This window comes from Dermacentor albipictus, chromosome 5 (genome assembly GCF_038994185.2).
Source record: "Dermacentor albipictus isolate Rhodes 1998 colony chromosome 5, USDA_Dalb.pri_finalv2, whole genome shotgun sequence".
NCBI classification, from domain to species: domain Eukaryota; kingdom Metazoa; phylum Arthropoda; class Arachnida; order Ixodida; family Ixodidae; genus Dermacentor; species Dermacentor albipictus.
In genome coordinates, this window is record NC_091825.1 from 128904817 (window position 1) to 128918282 (window position 13466).

Genomic DNA, 13466 nt, shown 5'->3' on the forward strand with positions numbered 1-13466 from the left:
GACATGAGCGTGAGCTAATAAATCTCACCTGGTTGATCAGGTTTTTAAATGTAGGCTGAGTTCTTTGTTCCAGGAAATCATAGAAGAAATCTGTCGAGGAAGATAGAAATTATAACGCTGTTCAGTGCTTTCTCTTTCACATTTTTTTTTAATACAAACCGCCCACTAAATAACGGTTAGCTTGAAATACCGGTACATATATGCACGGCTTGCCAAACAAGCAGCTTCGATGCTCTTCGCGTAACCGAGTAAGCGTCAATGCCTGCTGGAACACGAGTCACGTGTATGGTATTCACATGGTATTCGCAGAGTCATTAATCGTCTGGAACCATTTGTGCACGGTATTGGCAGTTACGGACAATAGAACCGCATGAAAAGGGCTTTTAAAAATCTCTCGCCATTTCACCTTGTTCGGTTCTCTTGAATTAACAACAATCTGAAGTTCGATCTTTCTGCGCTGCATATAATCCAAATAGTTCAGGTTTGTAGCAATACCATTCCCGATTAAATATAATACAGTATAATACGAGCTCCAGTGAGCTTGCCGTGCCCGGCGAAACCATCGAAGACACCAGTGAGACGCCACTTCTTTTGTCACGAGGTGATGCACCCCACGGAGGTGTTGCCTCTCTTAACTAATCTTTTAATTAGCGTTGATCACAGCGCTGAAGAAACGCACAAACATCGAAGGCGTAAGTTGCCTGCCCCAGAGTAAAAGTCTAATAGGCGCCGACACATTCCCATGTTCCATGGCACGCCGCGCGCGTTCGCATGTTGTTTCCGCTTGCGCGTACTGCAAGTTACGCTGTCCAAGCAGCGCGATGCAATTTCGGCTTTATAACTACCTAGTATAGTTACCGTACAAGGTGGATGTCCTGTATCATTCGAATTTGCATGTTAAAGCAATGATTCGCGCGAGGCGCGAAATGCACCCAATGAAAAAAATAAGCCAGAAACGTGTTCTTAGGCCACCGCTCTGGCCATATGGCGACGTGTGTTACCCGGTCTGACGGGCTCCTTGGCCATGAAGTAGATGAGGTAGCGGGCGATGTAGATCCACGGCCCGATCAGCTCCACCGTGTGGTTTGTGATGGATTGAAGCCGGCCGGCAGCCTCGCGCTTGAAGTCGATGCGATCAGCGCCGCATCTCGTCACGGCGAACACCAGGCAGCACAGCGCACACGCCGGCAACACGAGCCTGCACGTGACGTCATTCGCAATAACTGAAGGACAGGGGGCGCACTTTTCCATCGGTTCGAGAGAACGCGCATCTTCGAACTGTTGCGCGTGGGTAAGGCGTTTTCCACAAAAATTACTACAAGGAATTCTAATCTACTTTATGTGGTTTTACGTGCCAAAAGGAGGCACAAAATGAGGCACGCGGTAGTGGGGGACTCCGGAATAATCTGGACCACCTGGACTTCTTTAACGTGCACCTAAATCTAAGTACAGGGGTGTTTTCGCATTTCTCCCCCATCCAAATGCGGCCGCTGTGGCAGGGATCTGGTGCTTAGCAGCATAGCTCCATAGCCGCTAAGAAAACACCGCGGGTAGAAGGAATGCTGCTGGTGGTGCTATCATTGTTCGGCGATGATGGGAACGATGGTTATTGCATCGATTTGCCTAAGCACCGTGCTTGTGGCTTCAACCATTCTATCCGTTCTACGACGCTTTATGTTACTAACTTTCCAGGAACACATTGTTTTCTAAGGCAACACAGGCAGTTAGCCTCTGTACGCATGCGTGTGCAACTCGCCGCTGTTATCCTGTGGATATACGGCATCGCCCTGCCGAGCTCGAGATCACGGGTCCGATTCCTGCCGCGGCGACCGTATTTCGATGGGACGAAATGCAAGAACACTCGTGTGCTTAGACTTTAGGTGTACGTTAAAGAACACCAGGTGGTCAAAATTGATCCGGAGCCGCCGCACCCCCCCCCCCCCCTCCTGTATGGCGCGCGTCATAATCATATCGGGGTTTTAAGCGAAGTAAAACAATTTCAATTACAAAATGTGGCATTTATGACGCCGCATGTATGAAACTTACCAACTCGCGAAGTCACAAGTCCGTTTGAAGCGAGAAGGACGAAATTGAGGCAAATCCACGCGCTCAATCATCATTATAAAGCCGGCTGAATCGTTTATTCTTGCAGCTCCCGTAGACACTAGCGCCGAGTTCACTCTAGTAACTTTTTGTCGGAAGCTCTACGCGCCTGGGTAAAAAGCAGCCACGCTTCTGTTGCTCTTGAGCGAGTGCTCACGTGGGCTCACAGCGTAATCACGTGGGGCCCACTATTTACATGTCAATAACGTGCGACTTAGTTGGAAGCTGTGACAGACGTCAGCCAATCAGGCGCGCGCACAGGCGAATGCGCGAGTCCCTGCGTCTCGCGTCTCCACGTCAAAGCGCCGTCGTCTGATTTTCAAGCAGCGTGTCGATTTCATATGTTAACGGTTAACAAGCCACGCAGTACAGCTTTCAAGCGAGAGGAAGAATGTGTGGCAAGCTGTGCTCGCAAGAAATGAAGCCTGCATTATAGCGCTGTGCTCGATTCCACCTAGCAATTTCTATTAGAAAGAAAAGAAAAAACGAAAGATACTAACTGTGTGCGCCTGCGTTAACTAATGGACTGGGCAGAAATTCTTGCCAATACGTGTGCTGACCACCGCTAGCTAAACACGCGTCAATGACCGCGCGAAGGCATGCCACGTTTTCCTCGAAAAGGTGTCTGTTAGGAATTGAGCGCCGTACATGTCCCCATCGTGATTTTTCGAGTGATGTGTCGAATTTCCTAGCGCTCGTTCTCATTTTCATTTCTCGTGTATCAGTATAGAGCCTCTACAGCTTTTCTCATGCAATCAGCATTCGTCGGATACCTCACACATGCACTATCCAGGATGTGTCTAACCGCGTTTGCGCTAACTTGGATCACTCAGTATAGTTCGTGATCTGATGTGCAGAGTATTGCGCTGCCGTGCTGAAGGAAACGAGTTCGAAACCAACTGCCGTACCAACTTAGCGTCATTGCGTATGTGCCATGGTATGTTTCATTGAACACATTGAAATTTTTTTAAAGTTTCATGTAACACATAGCGCAATTCTAGTCCATGAGCTGGTGTGCTCGAAGAGGCGGACGTTATTTACGCCAAAAATGATTATATGCATAATAGACTGATTAAAAATTCACTAACTCAGATTTCAGCTTATTACCTTATGGTACATATTGCAATTTATAAATTCTAGCAGCTGAGACTGCAAGGAATATCCACTTGAAAAGAATTGTATGGATGACACCAGTTAGGAGGTATGCGGCGTTAAACCTGCGAATAAAAATACACCGTCTTTCCACTTGCTTTCTTGACAAAACGTCGTTTTATGCATTGAAGCACAAAAGTAACTGGAACGTCAATGTATTTCTCCGCAAAGATCGGGAAATAATACCTAGAAACTGGTGTCATGCCGAGAATCGTTCCAAGTAGATCCGCCTTGCGAACTCTTCGGGTAGAAGTTGTTATTTGCAATATCTACCATAAGGTAATTAGTTGAACACTTAATTAGTGAGCTTTTTAATTAGTCGAGCATACATTTCAATATTTTTTTTTCTGCAAGTGATGTCCGCCTCTTCGACTAGACCCGCTCACGGACTAGAATTGTGCCATTTGCAACAGGCAATTCTAAATTTTGTTTAAGGAGTTCGCTCAAACAACCGGTATATTTCATAGCGTGCTCCTTCTGTTCTATTCCGTCTGTTCGCCCATCATTAAAGTTACTTTTATACAAGACGTTAATTCAGAGTAAAATGTAATACGTTTCCATCCGTCTGGGATCAGCATTCTGAAGCCCTTACTCAATTCCTTGAACGAGTTAAGAAATAATGGCGCGCATTTTATTTTTAGTAGTTATAGTCGTACAGCAATAGCGCTTGTGTGTGTCACGTCTCACTTTCGTCCTTGTCTTTTTAACGCGCTATAAGCCTCACGATGTCTTACCAACAAGCCCAAATCACTCCTTTACAGCTTACAGCAAGCGTATCTTCTATGAAAAGCTCTTGCAACCTACTTTGCTTTCTGCCCTTTGTAAGTGCTTTTACTTTGCTCTGTCTCACAAATTATACGTCAACAATTCCTACAAGCGCGATAACCTTATTTCATCTCAACATACGTTTCATCTCGCATTGAGCATCACCATAAGGTTGGAATTTTGCAGTGCCACGTTTGAGCATGCCACGAGTCTCATTCCCAGGACTCTCAAGAATGGAACCACATTCCCGGCGCGCTTATTGCGATTGATCGCAACTTAAAATTTTTTATGGCCGTAGCCCACATCATCGCTCCAGGCTTCACTTGACATTAACCATTATCTGTTGCTGCCTTACTTCGTTGTCTCTGCGTTCGTTATCTGCCCACTTCCCTTTGGTCTTCTGGTTAGAATAGAATAAACCAAAATATATATTCCGACACCCACCGCGTCTGAACTTCGCGGCGGCGTGGCCAGATGGCTCAGCGTGTCCGAAGGGATGAGCGAGCGTGGAGCCCACTTGCAACACGTCTCATACGTGACGCGTTTCGGCGGGGACAGAACTGTGTCGCTACGTTTCTTTAATGCTAATCGCACCAAAGTCGACATCCATCGTGGGCTAGGTTCTGCGGGGATTCTTGTGTGTTTCTATTAGAGTTGCAAAGGCGACGCGAGACAAACGTACCACGGTCTTCAACACGTCACTTACAATAAACGAGCACCGCATCAACAATCAACACAAGAAAAGCAATCAAATTTCCTTCAGCAGACCGCCTCATTTCAGCACACTGTAACCACTCCCCCCGCCCCTACCCGTGCGTCTCTCCTTCGTTGATCCCGTAGCAAGCAAGCTTCTAGCCGTCCAACGGACTGACAGGGACAGACATTGGCACCAAAGCCGCGGGGGAGTGAAAACACAAAATGAACCCACCTGCTCGTCTTGTCCATCCCGCTCGGCCAAAGAGCTGTATGCGTGCGGGCAAGAGGAATACGTCTCGGTAGCCGGCAGGGACGAGGATTCTTAGCGCGGATAACAGCCGTCAGAAGAGATAATCGCGAAGAGATGAACGGCTTACGATGTCACGCGCAGATCTGACGTGGTCGCGCGGAGCTTGGGCTCTCGCGTCCTGCACGCGGTGAAGATGACGACATTTGGAAACTGTGGCGCACACCCACTAAGAAAGCAAATTGTTTTGGAATAAGTCAGACTTGTATGAGCAGAACGACAGAGACAAAAAAAGAGGTGGGGGGGGGGGGGCGAATACCAAGTAACTAGCTGAATAGAAAAAAAGTTCATATACAGGGTGTCCCAATTATCATGCACAAAAATTTACAAATATGCAAATGCCACGTAGCTGGACAGAACCAAGGTAATGTTGTTTGCCGTCACTAGGAGATACTCAGATTTTTTTGCATACCCATCATTTACATAATTATTTCTAATTAATAAATCAACTTCTTAAATATTACAATTAATTAAAAGTGTCGATTAGAAAATTGTAGAGCAACATGAAAACTCCCAATACAGCTTTCTGTTGCTCAATATGTGCTGCATAAAAGTTTTTCCGAGCGTGAAACACACGCAAAATTGACGCGCGACTTGAAAGCTGTATGGGGAGTTTCTCATGCTGCTTTACAATTTTATCGTGTACACTTTTCATCTAATTATAATATTTCAGAACTCTATTAAATAATTAAGACTAATTACGTAATTAGGCAGAATGCAAAAAATAATCTGAGTATCCCCAGGAGAACGTAAACAACAATAGCTTGGTTCTGTCCGGCTACGTGGAATGTGCTAATTTTTAAATCTTGATGTATGATATTTGGGACACCCTGCGATATGTGAAACGCATGCAATACCTTATTTACAACAAAAGCTTCTGTCCCACTGTACTGATTCCTTTGACAACGGCCAAGAGAATACCGGAGGCACGAATAGAAGGCAGGAAGGGTGGTTGAATTCATGCAATTGCCACATGGACTTAGCGGGATATTAAAAATCATCTTTCTTGAATTGGAAAATATGCGGCAAGCTAACACACACTGATGAACTATTCCAGGTTTGTCGCAGCCCGAACACGGAGGAACGATGACCAGACTTGACAATAATGACAACGGTGGTAGTGATGGTGTTATATGTGTCGGATACCTGGCGAAGGGAAATATATTTCAAATTATATGTTTCCATTCTCGCAGTCCACTGCAACTCTGAGCCCGTAGTCCTTGTCCTCGTGCCATAAGACGGCCGCTATGCAATTTCTTTTGACAAGGAATGAAGACAAATTCATTCAATCTGTCTGCGCTCATAAAGCGCATGAGCCGATAAAATAACGCGGCTAAATAAAACAGAAGTCATAACGAGAGATAAACGAGTAACTACGCATATAGTCAGCACCGGCAAATAAAGAGCGTCGTGCATGTGTGAACGGGCACGGTAAAGTGACGGCGCCTTCACTTACTGAACAACGTAGCAGCAGTTGAAACGTGAGCTTTGGTTCGTTTTGTGCAACCATTAACTTGCATTGACAGTTTTGTACGTACTTTTTTTCTTTTTAGTTTAGGTACCAACCAACCTATACTCAACTTTTGTTTCATTTGGTTCACATTTAAATGTACTCTAATATATTGCATTTGTGCACCCTGATGCCTGACCAATCCCCACGAGAAGCTACATTCCAATATCACACAAGCAAAGTATTACCACAGCTGCTGCCACTGCTCCCACTGCTGGCGTTCGCAGTGAATTGAATAATAGTTGCTCGCGTACCTATGCAAAGTTTTGGCGCACGCAACATTTCTTTCTCTTTTGTTATATTTTATTTCTCTCCCATTCAGTTGCCTTATTAGGAATGATTATTTGGACAATCTTACTGCAACCCAGCCTATATCCCTATTTAGAATCATCTGTAGGAATGTTTAAGAAAAAGAACATTAATATTGCAAATCATCATGACTAGATGAAAAGAGTACAGGCTTTGGGAGAACAACGTAGCTATGTGGCGTGCCTGATAACGCCGTAAATGGCCAGTGAATACGTATCACCTAATAGTGCCCCAGAAATAAGGACGTCATTTGCTACTCCGCCAGCCGTATACGTTCAGTGACGTCGCGGGCAGTAGTGACGTAGTTCAGTGATGTCGTAGACGAATGTACGCGTTTGGTGCAGAGCTCAGTCGCTGCTCTGCAATGCCATAATACGAGGGCGAACGTCAGCCACGGAGCGATCACCAGAACTTTCACCAGACTCACCAGAACTTTCACCGATCACCAGTCACGGAGCCAGCCACGGAGCGATCACCGATCACCAGAACTTTCAGAAGCCTTACGGATGAAATAAATGCGTTGATTTATAAAGCGATTCACAATTCGCCGTAGACCTTATGTGTTAGAAAAAAAAATAATTCGTGAAAGGGAAGGGAAACTGGCCTTTCGTAGACCTGCTATTCCGCGCTGAGAGGAGAAAAAAATTCTTGAGGGTGGGACAACAGAGAGAGTACGTAAATATCGGCGATAGGAGCGGGTTTCCACGCGCCCGGCCGTACGCAGCAACAGCGTGGTACGATCAGCACTCAGTGAGGCATGCATGTCATGCGAGAATGCGCTTTTCTTTTTCTTTACTTTTTTGGACTGACCTAAAAGCTCGGAAATCAACAGAATCGCATTTATCAATATATCAGCAATTCTGAAGCACTGTCAATAACGAAGCGCAAGAACATGTGCGTCAGAACGCCTATCGGTCAGCCAAGTGAGCATGCGCTGAGGTGCGTCTCTTGTATAAGCGAATCGCCATTTCTTTTGAGGCTCCGAAAACGCACGGCGCGCAGGCACGAGCTCCCGTGCTTCGGCAAGCGTAGGTGTGGTTTAGGCTTTAGGGTCGCTTACTTCAATGACAATAGACAGTTTTAGTTACACGTACGTAGAGGGTTCACGTACGCAAACGTGAAAAGCCTACGTACCTTACGTGCACGCCATCTGAAACGCTTTTAGCTACACGTACGCGACGCACGCCAAAAGGGACCCCGTATAGCTCCAATCGGGAAATGTGAACACGGCGGTAGCCAATTCAATCCTGTCGCCGTGTTTCGATGCGAGCCGTCTGCGCACGCGCGGCCCGCTATCGCTTGTTCGTGATCTTGCGGAACTCCCGCGCGAAGCTGTCTACGTGCGTCAGAATTACGCACGCAAAGAAATGAATCTCACGTACGTCCGTGAAACCAGCGCGCGGCCGCTACGTTTTACGCATGCGCACTGCTTACACGTAGAAGCTCTACGTACGCAAAGCCTCTACGTACGTGTAACTAAAACTGTCTATTAAGCGCTTTCGCGTGCTTACGATGGCTGTTTTCTTCGTACAGATCTATATCTCTATGTCACCGGCTTTAGGAAGAAATCTGAATGTCGTGACAAATTTTACGAGAGATAGTGACATCAGCGCTCAGCCAAACGTAATATTGTAGCTTGAAACAACGATCTTTTATTTTACAATTAGCCGAGCACTTACATTAGGCAGAGGTATATAACTTAAGCTGTGAGCCGGACGCAGCTGGCTCAGCTCCCTTTCAGTGGTGAAGGGGTGTCGCACTGCTTTTTTGTAGGTGGAGCTTGGTTTTTACTCTTAAATTCCCACCGACTGCGTTACCCCTTGTACCCTCCATAATATATGCGTGAAACGGCACGCTTGCATGTGTATGAAGAGACGTGAGCGGCACAGCCACTCCTAACTCAATTGAAAAACGTCGGACTAATGTGGAGCGAAACCACCGCCAGCGGAGCATGTAATGACGCCGGGGGGTAATTTTGAACCTAATCTGAAAGCCCCGCCGCTATAGCCCTTTCGTACAAGGCCCACGTCATATTTCTTTGTTTTGCTCGCCAAAATCTCAAGTACGCACACACACACGCACGCACGCCGGCGACGACGACATTCCACGTGCGCTCTCGCACAAGGACTCGCCGTTGTTCCTTAATGGTTCCCTACGGCACGTACGCAACCCAATGCCCAAAAACTCGTCCCCGAGACAGTTTACCCGCTGCCTATAGACAGCAAGCAGCAAGAAGATACCGCGCCGGCACGTCGACCGACCGGTAGCTAGCTTCAGGGACGCGCGACTACAGCGGCCGAAGAAGAGAGCCCGTCGCGCTACGCGAACACGCCGCGCTGCAGACCAGGGTTCATTCGCCGCGGGCGACCGCGAAAACTGCTCGCGAGGGAGGCGGAAGGGGAAGGGGGCGGGGGCCGTATTTAACCGCGTATCAGGCGCTCCCATCGACGGCGCCGGCGCACTTCAAGGGGGTACAACTCTCGGGCCTTAGCGAGAAAGAAGAGCGAGAGGAGAAAGAAAGCCCCGCAATGGCCATAGCGCAACAGAGAGAGACGCCGTCTGTCTTTATAGGGTGCCGCTGTATAACAGCAAGGCTGTGCAGTATATACGCCCGCGCAGCACGCGGCTCGGAAGCTACGCGGCGCTCGTTCTGCCTCCCGCGCACGAGGTCGCGGGTTCGAATGGCTGGCCAAGGCATCCGCGTAACGGCGAAAGCGCGCTACACGGAAAACAGAAAAAAAAGAAAGGAAACGCGCGTATGCAAGTGGACGTGTGTGCGATGGAGCGCATTGGAAGAAACGAATGACTGGAACGCGGCGCGTGGTGTAAAGAACGGCATGCAGATGGTCCAAATTAAACCGGTGCCCTGCAACGCGGCGTCTTTAATAAACACATACATGTATTTCTGCCAGGTTAATATATTCCTCCGATGTTCTTCTTATCATCCGTCCGTTCCGCCGAATATTGGCGGATCCCTGAACTCCATAGCTTCGTGCGAGCCAGTGACGAAGAGCAAAGGGAATAAGGATTGACGAACAAACTTTCATCACAGGAATGGCTCAGCCACCTAAGAAGGGAGGTGAGGGTTAGTTGCGAGAATACTAAATAAAAATAAAAATAAATAAATAAATAAATAAGTACCACGCTCATTCGGCCGCTGAAGCCGGTTTCTCGACTGGAAAGGGGAGGCTGCAACCTGGATATTGGCGGCGAGGAGTTACGGAGTCGCCCTCTATCGGAAGCGCCTCGATGCCGTAGTATGAGGGATCACGTGACGCGCTCCTCATAGGTTTTGCTGTCAGCGCTCACTGAAAACACCACGCGCGAGCTCTCCCGGACATTTCTGTAAGTACTTTCGAAACGAGAGAAGTTTCTTACTGTCTAAATAATAATCTTGGGCAAGCTGAAAGCACACAATCGTTTACAGCCGCTATCTCTTTACCGAATACGTACAGTGAACGCCACTGCGCGCGATCGCCGCGATGGAGTCTCCCGAACCGGCTTCTTGCGTGAAAGGTAGGTAAACGCCGAGAGCAAACTATTTGAAATATGTTCTTATAGTGTTTTTATAACTAAATGGAGCGTAATAGAATGAAGCCTCAATGCAGCGATCGCGCAGATTCGCAGCGACCGACTGCGCGTCTGCATGCTTGTCCGCGCACTGTTTCGCTTTCTCCGCGCGCGCGTTTTCGCACAGTGCCATGAGCTTTAGGCCGCAGAATATGAGCATTTGACAGTATACAGGCAACCATTGTTGCGTGGGCGCTATCAGAGCTGTTCAAAAATAATTTCATTGTAGAGACTTCGGCGCCTACGGGGACTCTGATGTGCCGTCGCGACGATGCAATCCTTTTTTTTCTTCTAAATTCTTTGACCTTTCAATACTATTTCTGGAGTTGCGTCGCACTGTATGTTTATCGGCGTTCTCAGCGTGCAATTTCCCGCTGCTCCTTTTTTGTAATCCAGTGCATTAATTCATAACACAAACATGACCATATGCCATGCTTTCTTTAAATGTGCTTCTCACCGCTGCCTTTCCACTCCACTGAACTTGGCAGTATCTATAGTATCGACAAGTTCATAGACCAAACCGTCATGACATTAGTCGGACAGCGGACTCAGGCGAGCGTCTCAGTGCGCGTTTTGAGAACATCGCAGACCGGGCGCCGTAGCAGAAATCTTCCTCGCGTCTGTGCTTGTTGCATACCCGAGTTGTAGCCGATGACTGCCGGTTTTATGTTTCGCGAGCCAAGCTTCACACAGCTTCTTGTCCTGCGGCTACGTGTGAATAAGACCGACACCGGCCTCCGTTACGTGCGTCCGGCCCTGCGGCACCGAGCAGTAGCCTACCATGTTGCGCGCCTTCAAAGGCAGCCACTACTACCTATTGTAGTGCTTTCAAGCGTTGTAAAGGAGACACTCGAAGCGGGAAAATTTCGCCACTAAATGAAAACCGCAGCGTACGCGGGAATTTAAACTCGTTTTCAGCTCGCTCCGGCGCGCCCGAAGCAGCCGACGCGGCCGCTATGTCCACGTGATCCCTCCTAGCACGTCACGCCGACGGTGGCGCCAGCTTTTCCAGTGGTGGAGCTCGAGGCCAATAGCCGCTGTTCTCTCACGATCAGCATCTCCAAATGCACGCGCAACTCAATAAAGTCGGAAAAGGTGATTTTTTCGCCCAGTCTTGTGCGAAAGCGACCAGGCGTCAAAGAGAGGCAGATCTGTTTCACTGAAGTTTTGGACATCTCTCGCACCCAAGGCATTTGCATGCAGCACCTGTTGATCAGTATACAGTATGCCTTGCACTGTACCCCTGCTGCACATGTTAAACAAAAGAGCGGCTCTATCTGCGCCATAGCAGCGGAATCAAGATAACGAGCACCATGCAGCATCAAGAAATAGCAGACATTTTAAATATGCAAAACCGGGAGCAAAAAAAATCACTATCACAAAAAAGAAAGTGCGCTTTTCCCAGTTTCAGCTGACGCCATCGCGAAGGCGTGTTCCAAGCAAGCCAGACTTCACCATCGCAATAACGCGTTTCTGAAGCAAGCTCAGCTTCTTAAAGAAGGCTTCGCCCATATATACTTAACGTTGGCAGCACCGTTTCACTTTCTTTTAATACAATGCTTCGTTTTTTTTTTTTCAGCGTTCCAGGCAACGAACTCACGCAGCCGGGCTCGACGGTCCACGGGCATAGCGTGCATGCAAATGTGAGAGATGAGGCGGTATGGGCCCCGGTAAAATGGAAGTTTAAACCCAGAAAATGGCGGCCGCTCTGCCGGCAAGGCCATAATTCACGAGCGCTGCAGCGACGTACAGCGCCAAATATGAGATACCCGCGTCTGCACAGCTGTTGAAGAACATGTCATTTATTTCAGTTAACCATGAACAGGCCCGTCTGCCTCGCTGTTCCCGCGAGTCTTATACGTTGCCCGCGACAATGAGATTTTAAGAGAGATGTTGTAAAAAAGTGAAAGTTTATCTATAAGTCAGCGCTCTGTTTATCAAAACATGAATACCCGGAAGGCAGCAGCGAGTCTTGATAGAATAATAACGATGCCGGCTTTGCGCCAAACAAGAATAGATGGCCTAAGAATGGTTCTTTCTTTTTTTCTCTTTTTTTTATGCTCACCTCTGCATATACATCTGAACGGAATTGAATTGCCGGATATTCTTCACGGAAGCGTGATGAAATTTCACGGGTTAATCAGTATAAACATAATTTTTACTCAATGCCCGTCAACAGTAACAGTCTCGTATTCAGGCTTTCAGAAGCAGGCAGCATATTTTGGCAGTCGCAAGTGAAAACTTAGTTGACAACAGTGAAGCACAACTCTGAAAACACACAGGAAGTGAACTGCGGTCTATTATGAGTCAGCAGTGCTCTAATATGTGAAGTGTTCGGCTCAGTGTAACATCTACATGCCGTTTCATTGACGCCTACCGAGTTCAGTGTCCTGAAGTTCCGCATAATCGGGTCTGTATATCAGGTTGCAGTATAGTTGCAGTTTGCTATCACGAGCATGTTCGGGCATCGAGCGGAACCGTACTGTAGGATGTAGGATTCCAACCGTGCTTCTAGGCCGGAGTAACGTTCTTCCTCTCGTTATCCAAAAGCGACCCCTGCGGTCCGGAAAATCAAGACTCCGTGCATGCACTGTGTTCTGCAACAGGATGCACTTCACAAGTGAAACGACACCTGCTGCTATTCGTTCGTTTACTATCAAATTAAAGATAGATATATATACGCACACTATCTTGTTGAACGAGTGAGAACCTCGGAAAGACGAATAACAACATCCTCTGTTTTTTCTTCTGTGCCCGAGGAACGAAGCGATCTATTTTTGAAAACTTGTTCCGCGTTGTCGTGGGACAAGCGACGAGCATAGTCGGGTTCCTCGGTGTGCCGAAATATCACGCCACCCATCCTGTCACGCACATACACGCGCCCACGTTGTGCTCGTTGCGCCCTATACGTGCGTGCCTCCTTGCGCGTTCCAAACGACAACGAAAAAGCGCCCGCGGCTACGCGTGCAGAGAGAAAGGGGGGTGGGGGGGGGGAGTTTATTTTTTCCTCGCGAACCACAGAGAACGCATCGATTCCCGCACGTTTCTCGGGGT

At 47.8% G+C, this 13466-nt stretch overlaps 2 protein-coding genes across 5 annotated transcripts in view; one reads left to right on the plus strand and one right to left on the minus strand.

Moving 5' to 3' along the window:
- Nucleotides 1-5122, minus strand: part of LOC135906347 (uncharacterized) — a 55871-nt gene extending 50749 nt beyond the window's left edge. For all 3 annotated transcript variants that reach the window (XM_065437688.1, XM_065437689.1, XM_065437687.1), the window contains exons 1-3: nt 4949-5122; nt 1002-1198; nt 29-90 (exon numbers count right to left, since the gene is read on the minus strand). In XM_065437688.1, the coding sequence (XP_065293760.1) occupies nt 29-90; nt 1002-1198; nt 4949-4965 (276 nt within the window). In that variant the 5' untranslated portion in view covers nt 4966-5122. The remainder of the gene's footprint in view (nt 1-28; nt 91-1001; nt 1199-4948) is intronic.
- The window catches only part of LOC135906350 (protein shisa-4-like), a 184461-nt gene that overhangs the window by 63715 nt on the left and 107280 nt on the right, over nt 1-13466 (plus strand). The window lies entirely within an intron of this gene.